The 20,564-nt window shown below is 52.2% G+C and overlaps 9 protein-coding genes and 1 non-coding gene across 10 annotated transcripts; 3 read left to right on the top strand and 7 right to left on the bottom strand.

The window, feature by feature from the left end:
* Window positions 1-91: 91 nt before the first annotated feature.
* On the bottom strand, window positions 92-1,660 carry UHO2_01758 (uncharacterized protein; the record flags this gene model as incomplete). Its single annotated transcript, XM_041559195.1, has 1 exon — window positions 92-1,660. One exon carries the CDS (start codon window positions 1,658-1,660, stop codon window positions 92-94), a length of 1,569 nt encoding a protein of 522 aa, XP_041415129.1.
* A 447-nt stretch (window positions 1,661-2,107) lies between these two features.
* Window positions 2,108-5,364, bottom strand: UHO2_01757 (uncharacterized protein; the record flags this gene model as incomplete). Its single annotated transcript, XM_041559194.1, has 2 exons — window positions 2,108-4,521; window positions 4,815-5,364. The coding sequence occupies 2 exons, from the start codon at window positions 5,362-5,364 to the stop codon at window positions 2,108-2,110; spliced, it is 2,964 nt and encodes a 987-aa protein (XP_041415128.1).
* A 561-nt stretch (window positions 5,365-5,925) lies between these two features.
* Window positions 5,926-6,774, top strand: UHO2_01756 (uncharacterized protein; the record flags this gene model as incomplete). Its single annotated transcript, XM_041559193.1, has 3 exons — window positions 5,926-5,938; window positions 6,340-6,469; window positions 6,573-6,774. The coding sequence occupies 3 exons, from the start codon at window positions 5,926-5,928 to the stop codon at window positions 6,772-6,774; spliced, it is 345 nt and encodes a 114-aa protein (XP_041415127.1).
* A 422-nt stretch (window positions 6,775-7,196) lies between these two features.
* On the bottom strand, window positions 7,197-7,302 carry tRNA-Leu(AAG). Its single transcript has one exon. It is a non-coding gene; the product is annotated as a tRNA-Leu (tRNA).
* A 432-nt stretch (window positions 7,303-7,734) lies between these two features.
* Window positions 7,735-11,697, top strand: UHO2_01755 (uncharacterized protein; the record flags this gene model as incomplete). Its single annotated transcript, XM_041559192.1, has 1 exon — window positions 7,735-11,697. The coding sequence occupies one exon, from the start codon at window positions 7,735-7,737 to the stop codon at window positions 11,695-11,697; it is 3,963 nt and encodes a 1,320-aa protein (XP_041415126.1).
* A 103-nt stretch (window positions 11,698-11,800) lies between these two features.
* UHO2_01754 (uncharacterized protein) lies at window positions 11,801-12,673 on the bottom strand (the record flags this gene model as incomplete). The annotated part of the gene is made up of 1 exon (XM_041559191.1): window positions 11,801-12,673. One exon carries the CDS (start codon window positions 12,671-12,673, stop codon window positions 11,801-11,803), a length of 873 nt encoding a protein of 290 aa, XP_041415125.1.
* Window positions 12,674-13,196: 523 nt separating this feature from the next.
* On the bottom strand, window positions 13,197-14,891 carry UHO2_01753 (putative DLD2 - D-lactate dehydrogenase; the record flags this gene model as incomplete). Its single annotated transcript, XM_041559190.1, has 1 exon — window positions 13,197-14,891. The coding sequence occupies one exon, from the start codon at window positions 14,889-14,891 to the stop codon at window positions 13,197-13,199; it is 1,695 nt and encodes a 564-aa protein (XP_041415124.1).
* Window positions 14,892-15,641: 750 nt separating this feature from the next.
* Window positions 15,642-16,559, top strand: UHO2_01752 (putative serine/threonine protein phosphatase 4 catalytic subunit; the record flags this gene model as incomplete). Its single annotated transcript, XM_041559189.1, has 1 exon — window positions 15,642-16,559. The coding sequence occupies one exon, from the start codon at window positions 15,642-15,644 to the stop codon at window positions 16,557-16,559; it is 918 nt and encodes a 305-aa protein (XP_041415123.1).
* A 217-nt stretch (window positions 16,560-16,776) lies between these two features.
* UHO2_01751 (uncharacterized protein) lies at window positions 16,777-17,772 on the bottom strand (the record flags this gene model as incomplete). Its single annotated transcript, XM_041559188.1, has 2 exons — window positions 16,777-17,268; window positions 17,380-17,772. The coding sequence occupies 2 exons, from the start codon at window positions 17,770-17,772 to the stop codon at window positions 16,777-16,779; spliced, it is 885 nt and encodes a 294-aa protein (XP_041415122.1).
* Window positions 17,773-18,689: 917 nt separating this feature from the next.
* UHO2_01750 (putative RPS11B - ribosomal protein S11B) lies at window positions 18,690-20,142 on the bottom strand (the record flags this gene model as incomplete). Its single annotated transcript, XM_041559187.1, has 2 exons — window positions 18,690-19,003; window positions 19,977-20,142. The coding sequence occupies 2 exons, from the start codon at window positions 20,140-20,142 to the stop codon at window positions 18,690-18,692; spliced, it is 480 nt and encodes a 159-aa protein (XP_041415121.1).
* Between the last annotated feature and the right edge of the window lie 422 nt (window positions 20,143-20,564).

Genomic DNA, 20,564 nt, shown 5'->3' with positions numbered 1-20,564 from the left:
CTCACACCCTCCTTCACATGCGGATCACATCGATCACATCGAGTACACAGACTTGAACAGATGTGCGAACGAATGTGATTCCTGCAGAAATCTAAGAATGTGATCTAAGAACCGCAACATCAACTCTCCCACCACAACCAGCCCATTCTTCCCTCGCCTCACCTTGTTCCGCTACTTCACCTACAATCCTCGCTCCTGCATCTCCTCCCACAACCGCCACAGGTGCTTGAGCAGGACTCAGATCCACCCTCCCCGCCGCGAACCTCGCTGCGGGTGTACTCGGACTCAAAAACTTTGCTCCCGCGGTTGCATCCTTATCACCTAACCTCGGCAGCTGTTGCCCCCTCGCTATATTCGCGTGATACGTCGTCGACCGAGTCCTTTCGATCTTAGTTAAGGTGTTATAGACCCAATTGATGTCTGTTAGGGGTGACAGATCGTGTGGTTTATAGAGTGGAAGATGGGATCGGACGAGCGAATAGGATGCTTCGCTGCCGGAACATTCGCGGATTAGGCGCGGGATGTAGCCTTCTTCCTCGTCTGAGGTGGTATCGTTGGTGATGGTGGACATGGTGACGTCGTTATCCTTTGGCTTTATGGCGGTGCGTGGTGTTCCGAGTAAGAGTTGGTTTAGGTTTGTTGGAAGGGTGGAAGGGATTGGTTGTGAGATGTGTTTGGGTACAGGAGGAGGTGGGAATGCGCAGTACAACCGAGTGTCGAATACTCGAAACAACACGTCGTCAACACGTAGAAAGAATCGTTGCAGTACCAAGAATCCACTGGGCATAACTCTTACTTTAACGTTAACTATACTGCTTCCATTGTCTGCCAGCTCGTCTTCATACAGCACTATGTCATCGTAAAATAGAATAGGTTCTCCACTCGAGGGGCCCAGTCTCTCCACTGGAATTCTGTCTCTTGCTGGATCTGAGCCAGGTTCGTACCATTCCTCCTTCCCATCGCTTGGCGACTCGAGCGGTTTCAGCCCAGCTGCGAGACTTGGTGTTGTTTGCGTAGGCAACATCGGTTGAGGAGAGGTAGAATTGAGTGCACCAGCCCAGGTAGAGCTGTAAGTCCAATCGTAATCTTTTGCTGCGGTGATGTCTGCTGTGTTGCTGCCGAAGTGCGATCCCCCTTCTTCCTTTCCACCTTCCGCAGAGGTGGTTGAGGATGAGACGAACTCGTTCCGGCTCTTCCCCCATTCTTTAGCGTATGCGACTTTGATCGATCCGCCAGAAGACTTTGCCTTTGGCTTTGCGCCTAGCCCACTAGACCCTTTGGAAGTTGACGGGGTTTCACGGCAGTCGACACCGTAAAGCCTGTTCTGAGGCTGGACGCCTTCGATGGAACGCAGAGTGCGGACTGCGTCGAGACATAAACTGAAGCCAGAGTCGGAGTGTTGCAGGACAAGAGAGTTGTGAGGAAATGCCATTTCAGGTGGTGGAATTCCTAAGAGATCGGACAGAGCGTCCATCTCGGCAGAAGAGCCAATAGGACCGGAGGTGACACGGACAGACCAGCCGCCCAGATCGATGCCTCGAGTTGTGGGTTGCAGTGAAGGGGCGGTTGAGGAGGGTATGTTGGGGGTGTTGGAGGAAGAGGCGGTCGAAGGTGGTGGGCGGGAGGTCGAGTGCGACCAAGTTGTTGGTGGAACTGACATTTTGACCGATGTGAGCTCTTCGGTAGAGCTTCCAGGTTTGATTCCGATGAGGAGCTTGTATCAGGTGCTGAGCAGGGTCGCTGCTGCTGCACAAAGCGTCAATGGGAGAGTCGGTGACGCAGAAGGTGTGGCAAGAAGGCAAGAAAGAAGCATCCGCGGTCGGTGGAGTTGCTTCGTGCGCGCGCCAGAAGGCTCGAAATGTGTTTTTCCACTAGTGACCTCCATCGCGAGCTGGACCCTGAAAGCTTTCTTCTGCTGTTCACCCCACTCAACCTCCTTCACACCTCGTCATCTCTCGCTCACAGAACACCTGCATGTCTCGACAAATCTCACAACCCACACATTGGTCTACGAACCAATGCAGTGAACAAACTTCCGCATGTATGTGTATGTGTGTGTGGTAGTGTACAAGTGATGAATATTAAATGCCAAAGAAAACCCGAATGCTCACTTCTTGCCCGCACGTCTCTTGATGTTGGCCTTTGCCCTCTCCAATTGCTTCTGCTCGCTTCTCTCCACCTGCAACGTCGACATGATCTTGTCCATCTTCTTCTTGTAACTCTGATCTTCCTCTGCCTGATCCTGTCTCCGGACCTCTGCAATGAACTGGTTGTCTCTGCGCAACTCGCGAATCGCGCCCTTGCGCTCCTTCTTGATGAGCGCCTTCATCTTTTGCATCTGGACACGCTCGGCATCGGGGTCGAGGGCAGACTTGCGGTCTGGATTGTAACCCTGTTGGTCGAACTTGGGGACGTGAGAGGCGATGGCGATTGCTCGGTGGGCCTGCAATCTCAAGTAGCGGCGGGAGGAGGAGGCGTTCTTGAGATTGCGGTCCAGGCTGGTAGAGAGGGCGGAGGAAGAAGTCGAAAGTGAGAGCGAAAGGAGGGTAGAGAAGGGAGTGAAGAGCTCGACGTAGGATGTAGAGCCGTTGTAGAGCTCGCTGAAGTTAGAAATGAGGGAAAGCGCGACGGGAAGGAGGGTTGAGGATTGTTGCTGCTGCAAGGCGGAGTCGTCGGTTGATTTGGAGGTGATCAAGCTCGGAAGGTCGACCGCTTCCTGTGCTTGCTCGACCGAGTCCTCGCCGGAAAGACGGAGGTGGCGAGTATGATGTGCATTGACGTCAGGAGTTGGGATACCGTACTCTTCCGCTACAGCACGGACCTTTGCCAAACCTTGGCGCTGCTTCTTCTCTCCACCCAACGGTGCCAAGATAGCGACCGCCGAGAAGAGGAAGTTGAGCGCTTCAGGGAACAGTCTCTTGCTTTCCTTCTCGTTCGACACCACCAGCGAACACAAGAAGAGACCCGAAGCCAAGTCGCTTACCGACCTGATCCTTGCGTGGCCCAAATACTGAGCGATCAACAATGCCAACGGTGTTGTCACATTGTGCTGCTTATCGGATGTCGGCCAAACCGAGCCCACCAACCTCAACATTGTCAACTCGGGCAACCTTGGCCACGTCCTTGCATCAGCCTCGATGGGACCCTTGGCGAGACCTCGAGAAAGGTTGCGCTGCATGAGAGCGAGCTTGCCCACAAAGTGTTCTGCTGAGGCTGCAGGGTAGTTCTGCGAGAGACTGAAGATGTGTGGGATGACCGAGTTGACGATAGCGAATGCTAGCTTGTGCTTCTCGCCTGTCTTTGATTGGTGGAGTTGTGCTTGACCAGCCCAATGCAGAGCGTGATCGATGAGGACGCCGATGAGCGCTTGCAGGCGGTACTTGTTGTCTTCGGCCAGACTGGGGTGGTGGAGTGTGCGGATACGCTTGATGACGGTGGGGATATGCTTGGGCTCGATCGAGTGAGCTTCAAGGAGCGACAGAAGCTCGTCGTGGGTTGCGGGGCAAGGGAAGGTGAAGGGCAGCTTGGTTTCGGTGACAGGTGTCGATTTTGCTTTTGACGCGCCTGCTTTGCCACCTTGGCTGGATGAACCAGCTTTAGAGGAGCTGCCTGTGAGCGCTTCATGGTCACCTTCTTGCTCCGACTCTTGGTCTTCGCCAATCTGAATTGCATCGTCTGCGTCAGCCAGATCGGCGAAGTCGTCCTCGTCATCCTCTTCCTCATCTTCCCCACCTTCTGAGCCCTCGCCACCTTCCTCCTTATCCTCGTCCTCTTCCTCTTCGCCGTCCTCATCCTGTTCCTCGTCGTCGCCCTCATCGACAGCACCACTCTCAGCAAGACCCGCACCAAGACCGTACACCTCACCAGCAGTCATACCATCCAGCTCGAAATCATCGTCAAGGTCGTCGGCCTGTGCTGCACGCTTGGTTCCTGATGAAGGGCCAGTACCCTTCTTGCGCTTGCGACGTCCTCCCTCTTCCTCTTCCTCTTCCTCGCCTTCGTCATCACTGTCGCCACGCATTCGCTTCAAGCGTGCCTTCTCTGCCTTCATCAATCTCTGTGCCTCCTCAGCGGCCAGCTCCTCCTCGCTCTTGAGTCGGTCTTGCGGCTTTGCTCTGCGCTCGAACGCCAACTCGCGGACAAACGTATCATAGGAGCTGGCAGGCTTCTCCTCAGCACCTTCTTGTGACTCCATCTTGGCGTTACCGACGATGGCAGTTGCATTGGCACCAGTAGCGGCTGGACCGGGAAAGACATTGATCTTTGCTTTGGCCTTCGGGTCTGGTGCTGGCGCTGGTGTTGGGACAGGAGCTTGATCGTAGAGAAGTCCACGTATGTCTGCGAGTTCGTCATCTAGCTGCTCTCGAAGTTCGTCGTCGGCGTCTTTCATCTTTTGGCGTTCGAGCTTGTGGTATTTGGACTTGGCAATAACTTCGCGCATGACGTCGGCCTTGGACTTGTCGCCATCTTCATTCTCGCCGAAGCCGCCGAAGTGACCTTGTGCGGTGAGTCGGCCAGTATCTACAGCAGAAACAGAATGTCAATGAGCTAATGTCAGTACAAAATTCTCCTTGCAAGCGTGTCATTGCAGCTTTCGGGAGAGTGGAGAGACCAGCATAAGAAGCAGCCTCGAAGGATCCATCAGAAATCTCCAGTAGAATCTTTTGACCGTCACGGGTTGGCGCTTTTCAGCGTACTTGTGTGTTGTCCGGATCGTTTGTGTCGCCAGTAGCAGATCATCATATGGATGCCTCGAAAAGCTGCTTCCTTCAATCTCAAACCTCCTCTGCCGTATGTGTGAATGGTGAACTTACCCTCTTCGTCATCGTCATCTCCCGGAAGTCGAATATCAGCTAGATCATCCAACCCGCTGAGCGACTGTCCGTAATGTGTGAGCAACTCGTCATCATCGTTGAGGTTGAAAGCAGCACCCTTTGCTGCTCTCCTTTGCTTTTCGGTGGCGTATCGTTCCAACATTTTCTCCTCTGGTGTCATGTTGGCATCGTTCTCACCGAAACGTCGGTCGACGAAGGTGCCCGAGCGGTTGCGTGCCTGCCATTCTGGAAGCAGTGTCTCTCTTCGTTGTGCGAGACCACTTGCTTTAGCAGCACCAGGACGGCCAACAGCGCCCTTGATCTTACGTCCAAGCACTTCATGCTTTGGCTTGGTGACCTTTGTGTCGAATGGGTTGAGACCAGAGACGATCGAGTTGATCTTGTTCAAGCGGGATGCGGCGGCATCTTTCTCGTCTTGCCCACCCTTGCGAGAGCGAGACTTTTTGGATAGTTGCCGACGGTCTGTGACGCCTGAGCTATGAAGTTTGGACTTGAGCTGGGACAGCTGCGAACCACCGCCCTTTGCCATGGTTGCAGATGTATGAGAGGTGGAAGAGGCGTAGTTTCGATCAACGCACCCAATTCCAGAGGGTCCAAGTCCGAGGCGATTTGATCGACCTGCTGGTACAAATGGCTGCTCGGCGACTAGTTTGATGTGGCTAAGGTTGTCGTTGAAAGGGGGTATATAATGATTGAAGCTGATGATTGTTGATGGCGAGAAAGGCTGGACAGAACCGAAAAAGTGTTTCAAGGGTCGTCAAAATTTCGCTGAGCCACACCAAAGCAGCAGAGCACAATTTCCAGGTTTCCTACTTGTCCAACTTTTTCTTCTTTTTTGTATTTTTTTTTGTATTTTTTGTATTTTTTTTTTTTTTTTTTTTTGGGCGTTGGAATTTCGGGAGTCGGCGGTGGTGATGGAGGAGATCAGATCTCCCGATTTGAGTTGGAGTCGGTTCCGAGTTGGAACTGGCCGGACTGCAACGCGCTGTCTGAGAGGCAACTCTAGCTCCAACTATCGAAATCGCTGATGGTGAAACCTTCCTTCTCCGCATCACACTGATCAACTTCACCACACAAGATATACGCAATCATGAGCGGTGCAGGTAAGTAGCCGACACACCAACATGCCCAAAATGCTTAGAGAAGCAGCACAAACAGCAAGTCTCACAATCAGCATCGAAGAGCCGGCCACTGACAGCTTCCAACACATATTCTCTATCGACGTCCAATCAATCTCGCATCATCAACCGTCTACCTCGGAAATTCTTATGCAACAATGCACATAACATATCCTGCTACGAATCTGCTGCAATCGTGCTCCCGGCATCGATAGTCCCATTCCGACAGTGAGTGTCAATGCCCGAACAGTATGAACAGCAGCCCTGCTATACTTTCAGATGATGCAGCTCTGGCTTCTACAAAGCAGCATCCTGACATTGCGAACACACCGGCATCACTTTCTCTGCTCCTCTGCTGCTCAACAGGGATCTTCCTCCTTCTGGAGGCTACCAGCCCATCCGATACAAGCGTAACTTGCCAGGCAAGAACCTTTCTGGTCTTACCATGTTTGGCGGTGTCATTGCCATTTGCGCATACGGTTTCTACAAGGTCGGCCTCGGAAACCTCGAAAAACGGTAAGCTTCCACCCTGCCTACAATATCTCTCCCTGCAATTTTGTTCCGAATGAGATACTCATGCATGCTTTCTTTGCATTGCCTCCGATGCTGGGACGAACAGAGAGCTCAAGAGGGAACGTGCGTGGTCGCGAATCCACCTGATTCCTTTGCTCATGGCCGAGTCGGACCGAGACGCTTACCGACGAAACGAAGCACAGATTGCACGAGAGAAGGAGATCATGAAGGACGTTCCAGGATGGGAGGCCGGCAAGTCGGTTTACAACACAAAGAAGTACACCGCACCTAACTTCATCGTACTCTGATGTACCTTCGTTTCCGGAGCTTTAAACAGGCTTGCAATCGAGTATAGCAGATTCTAAACAAATTCTGGGTAGCGCGTGATATGATGGTTGTGCTGTAGTACCTAAGGCCGGTGGGAGGCGGTCAATCGGCACAGAAGGGGTCTGAAATATCTCAAAAGGAGAAGTCCACAGCTGCTGCACAAGCTTGGTCTGACTGTACACATGACTAGCTTCGAGAGAAGGTAGACGGCCTTCGTGGCAGCAGGCGTACGTGCTGCAGATGGCGGAGCTTGACAGGCGTCAAGAACCATCATCTCCAAAGGGTTTAAACACCATTACTCGTCCATTTTCTGATCGATCTTGTTCGAAAATTGGAGAGCGTGTTTCCCTCAGAATTACACGTTCATGGTGGTCAAAAAATTGACCATAGAAAAAAAGAATGGTGACAAGAGTGGGATTCGAACCCACGCCCGAAGATAGCAGGTCTTCCTAGATCAATCCAGGATATCTTCCTTAATGCTACGCCTTAGACCACTCGGCCATCTTGCCTTAGATGTTAGACTTTTCTCAGGTTTGATTATATATATATATAGAAGTGTCAACCTCGGGCATAAATGCACGGATCGCCCTCCACTTGCGTGCTCTGCAAACACACTTTCGCTTCCGTGACATTTCAGGGTCATGCATCCTATCCATCATCACCACCCACAACTCGCTATTCTGCTTGTAGAGCTTGCCAGGCCACGCCATAACTCCACTCTTCGACGCGGAACAACAGTCATCCTCCGGATCGGACACTGGACAGCATTCAGGACACTCCGTCACCCGTGGAAACTACCAGCACCCGCTTACTGTCGCTTCAAATTTGCATCAGTCTCGCATGCCAACCTCATAGCATCAGTAGGACCCTTCCAAAAGTAGCAGTGAGTGGCTTCATCTCATCGAAGCTGCACGAAGGGAACAGTGTCGGACTCAGCCACGATGTCCTCGCCGCAAGACACGGTCAAGCTTGCCGACGAGATCAGGCAGAGGCAAGCTGCCGATCGTCACTTCCCCACCTTTGCTACGCGTGGCTTTGGTCGTCGTGAGCGGCCATTTCTTCAAACACACTCCTCGCAGCAGACGGACCTGTCGACCGAAGACTATCCGGCCACAAATCCGAGAGCTGGCGCGGACGACGAAGATGAGGATCAAACGAAAGACCACACATCGGCCGGTACAGTAGGGGACGCGGGAACCCAACCTGTGACGCTACCAGATGACGACGACGAAGAAGCTGGACAGCTTGAAATGGACTACGCCCCACCAGAAGAGACTGCAGAGCCTACAGATGCAACGGATGCACTGGACGCAGCGCAAAACAAGCAAGATGGTGGAGAAGGACCATCTTTGGCAGCTGAGATATTAGCCGCTGCAGCATCATCGACACCGACTTCGCCGAGGAAGAGGGCCCATAAGCGAAGACCAGACTCGTTGCGGAGAACTGAGAGCAGCTCTTCGGCAGGACGCGCAAGTGTGAGCTCCGTTGATTCTTTGCCGACCTCGCCAGGGCCCAGACGGAAAAGGTTGTCGGTGTCAAGGGGCGAAACGAGTAGAGACTCGCAATTTGAGGGGGAAAGGAAGAAAAGAATGACGGTGCTGCTTGAGGGGGAGATTCCGGAGGGAGACGGTGCCGCCAACGGAGAAGAGGATATGGAAGAAGAAGAGAAGTCTAGAGCCAGCAAAGATCACGAAACGTCAATAGAAAATGATGAAGACGAGAAGGTAGCGAAACCTCCAGCGTCTGATACAAAACCGACACATGATACTTTTGAAGCCGATGCTGAAGCCGATGAAGAGGCGGAAGAAAGCGAAGAGGAAGAGGACAAAGACGAGGAGGAGGCCAGCGAAAGCGAGGAGGAAGAGGAGGAAGAGGAGGAAGACGAAGTCGAGCCATCACTCAAGTACTCGCGCGTCAAAGGCGGAGTCAGCGACGTTCTCAAAAAGGATACCGCATCAGCCTTCGCCCTCTCTTCCCGCTTCATGGCACTTGGCACCCACGCCGGCATGATCTACATCCTCGACATCGACGGCAACCTCGTCAAAGGCTTCCGTCTTCACACTGCCTCAATCCTCGATCTTGTCATCGACAATGCATCCGACTTCGTCGCTGCGGCTTCCATGGACGGTCTCGTCTCGATCTCTGCCCTTGCTACAGCCGAGCAGTACGTGTTCGACTTCAAGCGTCCCATGCGCTGTATCTCGCTCGAGCCGAACTTCGGACGCAAGTCTTCCCGTGCCTTTGTATGCGGTGGGATGGCTGGGTCCCTTACACATCGGGAAAAGGGTTGGCTTGGGCACAAAGAGACAGTGCTGCATTCAGGCGAAGGGCCGATCTGGACGACGAGGTGGAGGGGCAACATGATCGCTTGGGCAAGTGACAAGGGTGTCAGGGTGTACGATACAGATGCAAGACAGAGGATCAGCTTTATTTCAGCGCCAAGCAAGAATGTGAGAGGTGACTTGCATCGGTGTACACTGTACTGGCAGGATGATAGGACGCTGCTGATTGCTTGGGCGGACCATATTAAGGTGGCGAAGATCAAAGAAAAGCAAAGTGGAGGTGCGACAGCGTCTTCAAGGGCGAGTATTGCTTCGAACTCGACACAGAATGCCGCTTCTGCACTGAGCAAGGTCGGTGTGCCGGGTGCAGGAGCAGGTCATCCGCAATACTTCATCGAGATCACTGCCATCTTTCAGCTCGACTGTATGATCTCCGGCATCGCACCTTATGGCTTGGACTATCTAGTGCTAGCCTACGTCACCGAGGAGCCGGAAGAGTCAGACGATGAAGATGCCGAGGAAGAGCAAGACGGCGCCTCAGTGCACCGTGCGTTCAAACGAGGCGAAGCGCTTCGACCGGAACTCCGCATCATCAGCCGTGCCGGCGAAGAACTCAGCTCCGACGTTCTCAGTCTCAACGACTACTTCCGTTTCCAGTGCAACGACTATCTCCTCGTCCCATCCATCGAAGCACATGCCTACTCCGCAGCGCTACTAGCTGGGCGCAAAGTCAGAACTGACATCACCGAAGCTTCCCAATTTTACGTCGTCAGTCCTCGAGACATTGTCGTCTCCAAACCACGCGACGAGAAGGACCATGTAGAATGGCTCCTCGAGCGCCAACGGTTCCAAGAAGCCCTTGTCAAGATTGAAGGTATGGGTCGAACAGCAGCGCTTCAGAACGGATTTGATGCTGAAGAAATCGGCAAGAAATATCTCAATTGGCTTGTTGAAGAAGATCGTTACTCGGAAGCAGCGCGTGTGGCTAGTAAGATCCTCGGACGAAACGTACAAGCGTGGGAGGATTGGATCTTCTTGTTCGTTGAGAAGGGCAAACTTGGGTTGGCTATCCCTTTTATCCCGACGTCGGATCCCACGCTGAGCGAGATGATCTATGATATGATTTTGGCGCATTTTCTACAGCACGATCTGAAGAAGTTGCTAGAAACAATACAGGAGTGGCCGCCTGAGATTTACTCGACTCCCGCGGTTGTTTTGGCTATCGAGGATAGGCTCAAGTCTGGCAGTTGTGAGGCGGGGAAGGAGAAGTTGCTCATGGAGTGCTTGGCCGAAATTTACATTCGGAATAGGCAGCCAGGGAAGGCGTTACAGTACTTCCTGCGCTTACGACGAGCAAACGTGTTCGATCTCATTCGAGAGAACAACCTGTTCACGGCTGTCCAAGATGAAGCATTGCTGCTGATCGAGTTCGAGGAAGATCTCAAGATGCGTCGACCTGCGGAGCAGCAAGTATCGAAACACGGCGCAGCGATTGATCTACTCGTCGACCACACCTACTCCATTCCCATCGGAAGAGTGATCGCACAACTCGAATCGCATCCAAGATACCTCTACATGTATTTGGATGCATTGTTTGACCGCGATTCACAGCAAGTCACGCCATTCTGCGACCTTCAAGTGAAACTGTACGCTGAATACGACGCCCCACGACTCATGTCCTACCTTCGGGCAATGTCTAGCTTTTATAGCTTCGAAAAAGCATTTTCGATCTGCGAAAGTCACGATTATGTTCCAGAGATGGTCTTCCTTCTTGGTCGGGTAGGTGATAACAAACGGGCGCTATCCCTCATCATCGAGCGACTAGGTGATGTCGAACGAGCGATCGACTTTGCGAAAGAGCAGAATGATGATGATCTTTGGGAAGACCTCTTACTCTACTCGGAATCAAGACCGGCATTCATCAGAGGCTTGTTGGAGAATGTAGGAGCAGAGATCGATCCGATTAGGCTGATTAGGAGGATTAAGAACGGGTTGGAAATTCCAGGGTTGAAATCGGCACTGATGAAGATCTTGAGTGATTTCACATTGCAGATCAGTTTGTTGCAGGGATGTGAGAGGATTTTGGGCAGAGATGTGAAGGTGTTGGCCGAGGAATTGGGAAGATCCTTGAGGTATGGTGGCTATGTGGATGAGGAAAGTGTTTGTTCTAGCTGCGAGAATGGCCTGTTTGCGAAGGGGGGTAAGGAAGATGCGTGGCAGAAAGCTAGACAGAGCAAAGTGGTCGTTTATCTTTGTGGACATGTTCATCATTTGACTTGTCTTCTTCCTCCAGCCAATATCCCAGTCGTTAAAGGAGTCGTGGCAAGTGGAGCGGGAGGTCAAGTGAAATGTACAACAACACAAGCATTCGCCAGCACTGCAAACATCAAACAACGGTGGAACTACTTAGAACATCGTCACGAAAAAGTCGTAGGAGAAGGGAAGCATATCTCTGCATCATCGACAGTCGAATTGACTAAATACGGTCCTCTTCAGCGTGCCGAGGATGGAGTAAGGCAGTTTCAGAATGCGCTCAAGTATGAAGCGAGATTACGATCGACTTTGGTGGGTAAGAAAGGTTGCCCTACGTGTCGGAAGGAAGGTCTAGTTTCTAATGCCTAGCACAGTAGTCAGGAGGATGGAATGTCATCTCTAATTTTTACCAGTCTTTTGCGAGTGGTGACTGTGTGTTGTACAAAGTTGAGCATGTGAGATGGTTGAACGTCTATGGACGTACAGCTCCTTGGGCAGAAGCTTGAGCAGCAGGCGTGGGTAGACCTTGCCACATTGCTCTTTCCCTATCGCCTTCTGGACCGGGTGGTGGGTTTGGAGTGAAGAACTTGCATCTCGACTTGAACTCATCTAAACTTCGAGCCCTAATAATGCTTTCCACTTTCAACTCGTTATGTAACTGTCTAGCTAGGGTCTCTGCACTATTTTCTGCTCGACTCCATCTTTGTTCGCCTGCGTTCACCACACTTGCTGGTGCCGAGGAAGGATGGTAATCTGCGTCGAGTAATCTATCCTTACTGCTGCCTGGTGCTGTATTGTTCTGAGTAGAGCTTGAAGGGTTGTTTTGATCGGCAACTTTGATGCAGAATCGAACGACTTCTTCTCTGCCGATCCAAACGTCGACTAGTTGTCTCCAGAATGCAGCACAGGCTCCAGGTGCAGGAGTAGCGTATGTGCTCGTGCCCAAGTCTGAGGAGCTAGCTGAGTTCATACTGGAAGAGGAGAGGAGGGAAGGAGAGGCGGATTGACCGAGAGCTCGGGAGCGGGCGAAACTGCGATTGAGACGGGTGGATATTCCATCGTCCAGTTGACGGTATTGGCGGAGAAGTTCTTTGAACTCGCCTATGGCGATACAGGTTGAGGGGGTGAGGTTGGATACGGATGGTGGCGTGAGTGGTTTGAGGACGAAAGATGAGCCGAGAGTGATGGGTTCGTACTGTGGTGCATAGGCTGAGGGTTCGGTGGAGGAATCGGAGGAGGATGAAGAGGAGGAAGAGGAGGAAGAGGAGGACGAGGAGGAAGAGGAGGAAGAGGAGGTAGAGGGCTTGTTGAACCTCGAGAGTGAGGGCGAGACCCACGTTGACATTGTTGCTGCAGTGCCAGTGAGGGAGGAAGATGTGAGTAAGTGTGTGTTATAGCTGAAGATGCGGCGAGTTGGAGAGAACAAGGAAGGAAGGAGGTGTTGGTCGAGACCAAGGCGACTTTGCACTGTTGCGGAAGACGGTAAGCCTGTCTGGCTGCTTAGTCGAATCAAGCTTGTCAGCCAGAAAGTGACGTGCAAGCGGCGAATTTTCAAAGATCAAAAGTGGAGCAACACACGCCTTCTGTCCGATTTCCGAGATCTACAAACTGAGTTGGCTGAGTTGGTTGCGACAGCGCCGAGCAAAACAAAGCGTCTGGCCCTTGCTCAGATGCGCACCCCAAGTCACGTGCAAGACACACGCCTTCTGTCCGATTTCCGAGCTTGGTGCTCACCGATACTCTTCCGAACACACTCAAGCTTGGTGTCGTGCCATGCCACTATCGCTCAGAAAATGCAGACACTAACATCAAAGAGCACAGTTGTGAACAGGGCAAGCGTCACTATGAATGGCAATGCTACTCTGTATTTACACCTGAATGTACTTATAAGGATTCAAAATACCCTTGGGATCGAACAAATCCTTGATCTTCTTCATGTACTCGATGCTTTCCGGTGTCTTGCTGTAACCGATCTTTGTCGCCTTCATCAGTCCCAATCCGTGTTCTGCACTGACACTGCCCTTAACATCCGAAGTCCACTCGTAGATAAAAGGCTCGATGATCTTCTCGATCTTCCCATCGTATGACTTGGCCACAATGTTGATATGCAAGTTTCCATCACCAATGTGACCGTATCCGCAAACGGCGCCTACATCCTTGCCTTCACCGTGAACACCGTGTTCGTCGAGCCTCTTGCGCATGTCCAGCACAAGCTCGTACATCTTGTTAATAGGCATCGAAAGATCGTACTTGAACACTTTACCCATCTTTCCTGCTGCTTCGGGGATGCTTTCACGGAGAGCCCAGAGACCTTGGAGTTGAGTCTCATCCTGCGCGAGAACTCCGTCTTGGATCATGCCTTCTTCCATGAGATGCTCGAGGAGAAATTGAAGCTTCTCGTCGTCGTGGTCTTTGTTTGAACCGCTGGTCTCGATGAGGACGTAGAAGGGATGGCGAGCTTCGAAAGGGTCACGTACGTGAGCTGTAGCATGCTTCTGGACAACGTCGAAGGAGGTCTGGTCGAAGAATTCAAACGCAGAGAGAATCTCACCGCAGTGCTTCTTGACTTGGCCGAAGACTTGCTGGACTGCCTCATAGGAGTCGAGGGCGAAGACAGCAACGTTCATAGCCAAAGGTCGGCGTGGTGTGACGATAGAAACGCCAGTGATGAGACCGATGGTACCTTCAGAACCGATGAAGAGCTGCTTGAGGTCGAAACCAGTGTTATCCTTGCGAAGTGTAGAGAGGTTGTCCATGATAGTGCCGTCGGGAAGAACCACTTCGAGACCAAGAACGTTACCGTGCAAGCTACCGTATCTGAGGAAGCGAAGACCACCTGCGTTGGTCGCAACGTTGCCACCAATGTGGCAAGAACCCTTGGCACCGAGATCAAGCGGCATCATATATCCCTTTTCGGCGATGTGGTTGTCAAGAGCCTCAAGAATGCAGCCTGCATCGCAGACGAGCGTGCCAGCCACCTGGTCGAAAGAACGAATCTGGTTTAGACCGCCGAGTTGAATGACAACCTCGTCGAACACAGGCACCCCACCTCCTACCAAGCCGGTGTTACCACCCTGGGGAACGACAGCGATGTTCTTGCTGTGGCAGTACTTGATGATCTCAGAAACCTCCTTTGTTGTCTTGGGTTTGAGCACGAGCTGTGACTTGCCGTGGTACTTGTTCATCCAGTCATTGTTGAACATATCAAGCTCGTCCGGGTCAACGGCCTGGTATGAGGCTGCACGGGACTCGGGTGCAATTGTGGTGAGGATCTGAGAAGGCGAGGGGAGAATCTTGGCGAATGCCTCGACATCTGCGGCGGTGATGTTGGCGAAGGCATCGGATCGAGCGATGGTGGCCATGCTGCGATGTGGTAAGCGTGGCTGAGTTGATAGCGGTGGCAGGGTCTGACGGGCAGTGCGAGTCGAGTAGAAAGCAGAAGAAGCGGAGGTGCCCATAGCTCGCGCAAGTGCCGGTCGAAGTGCTGGTGCTTCAGCAGCGGCAGGTCGAAGGAGCTTGGCAAGTGTTTGCCCGGTAGCGCGGGCTCTTGGCGTAGCGCTCATCGTTATGAATATGGAGCTCTACGGTTATTGAGGTGCGGTGGCAGGGAAGCGGCGATGGAGTGGAGAAGAGGTGGTCAAGAATGTAGATGGTGAGTTGTCAACGAAATCTAATCTGGCCACCGTGCGTGAGAAAAGCTGTCCGCTGTCCGCTGTCCGCTGTCCGCTGGCTGCTGCCTGATTATCAAGATTTGCAAAGAGAATTCGAGTTTTGTATAGCCAGTCGACACGTCCCTTTCCTCACGATCCTGCTCCACGAACCTCCATCTCTCAATCACCACCACCAACTAGGCGAGCTGACCTTGCTTCGCCATCATCCCCTATCTCCTTGCTCATAGTCCTTGCACCTTTTCCCCGACAACATTAGTGGCGTTTGGTTACTCTAGCTATCTTGCATCGCATCCTCATCTATCCCGGCAACTAGACCTCGACATCCGCGTCTTACGACTCAGCATCTTCCCGCATCCGCTTCATCAAAAGCATCAATAGAGTCGCGGCACATTCATCACACGCACGATAACCATCCACACAAGGGCTATCCCCTTTCACAATCGCAGCTCGCTTCGCCCCTGTGAAAGCATCAGCACAACCCCGTAACTTCCATCTGAAGCAGCACCCCAGCAAGGCTGCTATCTGGTAGCGCCACCCCCTCTCTCAGCCACTGCATTTCCGCTCGACCAGCATCTGGACAGCAAGGTGGCTCCCCAAAGCCCCCTCTGCCGTCCTGTACAATACCAAACATCGGACGGCATCATGGGCAGCGATCTAGATCTGCAAATTGAGCAGCTCAAGAAATGCCAACCTCTCTCCGAGACCCAAGTGAAAGAGCTCTGTCTCAAAGCACGCGAGATCCTCATCGAAGAAGGCAACGTTCAACACGTCGATGCTCCCGTTACCATATGCGGTGACATCCACGGTCAATTCTTCGACCTGATGGAGCTGTTCAAACATGGCGGCATGTGCCCCGAGACAAACTATCTCTTCATGGGTGACTTTGTCGATCGTGGCTTCTACTCCGTCGAGACCTTCCTCCTCCTGCTGGCGCTGAAAGTACGATACCCAGATCGGATCACTTTGATACGAGGCAACCACGAGTCACGGCAGATTACGCAGGTGTATGGCTTCTATGACGAGTGTGTACGCAAGTATGGCAGTGTCAATGTGTGGAGATATTGTTGCGAGGTGTTTGACTATTTAGCGTTGGGTGCCGTCGTTGATGGAAGGGTCTTTTGCGTTCACGGTGGACTGTCGCCGAACATTACAACGCTGGATCAGATCAGGAGTATTGATAGGAAGCAGGAGGTTCCACATGATGGTGCTATGTGCGATTTGCTTTGGTCTGATCCAGATGATATTAGCGGTTGGGGAATGAGTCCTAGAGGTGCAGGGTATCTATTCGGAGGCGATATCGTCCAGCAATTTGCCCATACGAATGATTTGGATCTTATCGCCAGGGCACATCAGTTGGTGTTGGAAGGGTACAAGTTGATGTTCGATCAGACCATCGTTACTGTCTGGTCAGCACCGAATTATTGTTATAGGTGCGGGAACGTTGCATCCATATTGAAGCTCGATGAGGCGTTGAATCAGAAGTACGAGACTTTTGATGCAGCCGCTCAGGAAGCTCATGGTGTACCGGCAAAGAGACCGGCTCCTGAGTACTTCTTGTAGTCTCCAACTCAAGCTCTCTTATTCTATCCTTCACTGTGATGGACTGCTCGAAAGAAAGAAAGAAAAAGCGCGATGGTCTTCGGGCTATTGCTGTTGTACTTGTAAGAATTCTCACTTTGTTGTATGCAATAGCGATTGTCGTATATTCACTGTGTATGAGTCTGTGTAACAACTGCATATCAGCTAGCATGTAATCGCAATTCGCTCGAACGGGGTTTTAGTAACCAGCAGCACCAGGCGCAGTCTCACCCTCCCTTCTCAACTTCAGATACAACTCCTTCATCCTTGTCAAATCCGAACTTCCGGGACCCGTCCTAGCGATCGTCTTGCTCTGGCTGTTCTTCAACTCCAGAATCTTTGTAACCCTATCCCAGGTGGTTCCCTCGGCGAGTTCTCGCGTGCGCTGTTCTTGGAACTTAGCTTCGTTCTCCTTATTAGCAGCGATGTTCTTTTCCTTCTTGGCGTTGTATTCGGCGTAAAAGTTGTCGATGTCTTGTTCGGCTTTCGAGATGGCTTCTGCCTTTTTGCGTTCTCCTTCGGCGTCACGTTTAGCGATGGCCTCTTTTTGCGATTCGCGCCATTGACGAACTGGTTCAGGTTCTTCAGTGGAATCTTCGTAGGAGTAGGAGGTTTGGGCGGGAGCGGTGTAGGATGAAGGAGCGGCGGCGCGGGTAGCGGAGGGTGCTGAGGGAGCACTCATCAGGTTGTCCTAAGAGAGTCGAAGCAAGGGGATGTAGCGAGGATAGATTGTAAGTATCGCACATCACGAAAAAAAAAAACAACAACAAAAGTTGGGCAGACTGCAGATCTGGATACTTACAGCATCATCATGGTAAGAAGCGCCATTGGTGTTGGTGGAAGGACCATCGTCCAACTCGGGGAAGTTCTGTTCGAACTTTCCCACCTCATCGTCAACAGGCTTGGCAGAAATTGCCGAAGTGGGCTCAGGTTCGTCGTCAAAGCCGAATGCACCGGTCGAGCTAGCGTTATTGTTGGTGTTGGATGTTGCAGGAGCAGGGATACCATCATCGTCTAGCGCAGGGAAAGCGGATGCAGAGCGTTCAAAGTCGTCTGCAGAGGCACCAGCAGCGCCGGCTCCTGAAGAGCCAAAGAGATTGGCATCGCCAGAGAGGACACCAGCAGCCTCACGCTCACGAGCGAGGAAGTCGGCGGTAGGGTCGGAGGGCTTGGATTCGCCAAAGTCGAATGCCATTGTGGGCTATGTGTGCGAGCAGTGATGAGCTGCGTGCGATCGAAGTGGATGCGCGGACAAGGTGAGGTCCGGTTTGACGAGGGTGTCGCAGGTGTCAGTGGATCGCTGGGTCCAAATGCGGCGATTGATGCCTTGTGGTGGTTGAAGCAATGTACGAGAGGGTGAAAGCGAAGGTGAAGGTGGATGGTGGAAGTGAATGGTGGTGGAAGTGAATGGATTGTTTGACGTTCTAGAGCTTCCAAGAATTGGCAGGTGCACGCAACAGCAAACAGGCAGGACAGCTGAAAAGCCTCGCGTTCTTGGCTGTGTTGGCTCTGCGTGTGTGTTGGCTGCCGATCATCTGTCCTCGCCTCCGTGTCTGTGCGCGTCTCAAGAGAAAGAGAGAGAGAGAGAGTTGAGCGAGCAGCCCTTCCGAACTCAATTCCAATTTCAGATCGGTCTGCCCGATCTAAGTTATGTTCGATTTGTTTGGCATTGTTAGAGCCCGTTGCCATGCACATCTTTCTACATTTTCGTTTTGCCAACGAGGTGCCAACAGTCTCTCAAGACAATTTAGCATGCAACCTACTGGAACAACCACAAAGCCAGCGACAGCTTCTTAGAGACATGTGCATTGATTGAGAATGCGAGGTGTTTGATCGGAATCACCTCGTATAGCGAGAGTGACTTGAAAATACATGATGATGTTGGGAGAGAGTTACGTGAGCGAAATGCATGTTGAGAGTACAACGGATCCTCGATACAGGCTCTCGCCCTCCTGCATTGAGACCCTTGATTTTGACTTTTGGGTTGGTGTGGAATATGTGGGCGGATCAAGGTGATCCAATCGAACAAAGCATGCTGTGATATTCTATCCGATTAGGCCCGTATGTGTGTATGAGATGGGAGAGGTAGCAAACAAGTACGAGAGGAAACGCTTAGAAACGACCGAACTGCTTGGCGGCCTTCTCGGCAGACTTGTTCTTGGCGACCTTGAGGACGTTGAAACGAACAGTCTTGGAGAGAGGTCGGCACTGGCCGATGGTGACAGTGTCACCGACCTGGACACGGAAAGCGGGAGAAACGTGGGCGGCAACGTTCTTGTGGCGCTTCTCGTATCGCGAGTACTTGGGGACGTAGTGAAGGTACTCTCGGCGAATGATGATGGTACGGGTCATCTTGGTGGAGATAACCTTGCCCGTCAAGATACGGCCGCGGATGGAAACAAGACCGGTCCAAGGGCACTTCTTGTCTGTTCAGTGTGCCGGGAAGCAATGTCAAAGAGAAGATGCAAAGGAGTCAGTAATCTGGCTCAGGGCGTGTTGGTTGTTGCATTCGCTTCGACCAATCAGCATTTGGTTGCTCATAATCCATCATCGGTGCAGGTCGAGCGCTTCCCTGTGGAAGATGACAACAGTAGCAGCAGTGAAAGCAGTTTGGTCGGGAGCATGGCAGTCAAAGGCGCTGCATAGGCGTGCAGTGGCGCTATCAGGATGTTGGCGATAGGTCCAGTCCGTTCTGATCAGAGTATGTGCCCTTCAGTCTCGCGTGATAGAGCGATGAGCTGCTAGTATCGATGAACATCCGATGTCGGCCACCCCATAGCTTCACCGGCTTGTCCGCACCATAACCAATGTACGTGACGCTTCTCCTGTTTTCGGAGTCGTCGTCAAACCAAAGGACAAACCTTCCATCAAACAACGAGCTGCGTCCGGTCAACGTGTTCAATTTAGTCTTGTCTCCATTGTAGCTCATTCAGAAGAATGCTATGCCTGATGTTGTGTAGCCAGACTCAACCCGCAGTGCAAAAGCATGCGTGACGATTGTTCCCCCGCATATCTCCTTCGAGGCTGGCATCGTCCTCCACGCATGTATTGACAATGTGAATGAACCCCTGGTGCTGACAGCAACATGGTTGCGTGAAGTGGCCTGATAGATGCAACTCAATGCTATTTGTTCCTACCGCATTGTGTATCCGTGTCATGCTAATAGCCCTCGTCTGCACTTTCCGCTGATGATGTCGCTTTCACTAAAGTCAAATAGCAGCGATACTGCTACTGCTACTGCTGTTGCTATTGTTGTCCGTGCCGGGTCCTGCTATTGCTTCTTCTGCGACTGCTTCTGCTGCTGCTGATGCTATGTCGGTATGCTCTGTGGGCGCGTTCGACGATGGAAATGATGTTGATGCTGATTGTCGATGCTGCAAGTGTGTGTCGGCTGCTTACCGATGTAGGTACCGTCAATGGCGGCACGCGGGGTCTTGAAGCCAAGACCGACATCCTTGTACCATCGGCGGTCGCGGGTGGTCTTGCGAGCAGCCTTGGAGTTCTGGAAGATGGGCTGCTTCTGGAAAGCCTTTTCGGTCTGGACACCGAGCTCAACGTTCGACATGATGGGCGATTGTTGTTGGGTAAGGTGAAGAAAGGGGGGGGGATCGGATAGGTCTTGAGGGAACGATGGTGGTGACGACAACGACGACAAAGCTTGGTTCACTCAGGTGAGTGCCAGGCTCAGCAGCCAGACCAGACACATTTCTGTCGCCGTCGCGGCCTGCAAGCACACAATTCTCGAATTCTAGGTTTTCTCGAGTTTCCTGAGATTCGAGATTTCCATCCAAACAAGGCAGCAGCTCCAGTATATCATGCCACTCTGCCTTCTGCTGGGTCTCCCAAGCTTTGCAAGCATCTGGACGGACTGGCCTGTGGGCTCATTTGAACGCTCAGTTGAGCCCCAACAGGCCAACACCGCGTTCTGCGGCCTGAAAGATGCAAACTTCTCGACCCGGAATAAAAAAATACGGTTGCAGAACGGCT

Source organism: Ustilago hordei, assembly GCF_900519145.1.
Source record: "Ustilago hordei strain Uho2 genome assembly, contig: UHO2_contig_03, whole genome shotgun sequence".
In the NCBI taxonomy this organism is placed as follows: domain Eukaryota; kingdom Fungi; phylum Basidiomycota; class Ustilaginomycetes; order Ustilaginales; family Ustilaginaceae; genus Ustilago; species Ustilago hordei.
The sequence above is the reverse complement of the archived record's forward strand: the minus strand, read 5'-3'. Positions and strand labels throughout refer to the sequence as shown.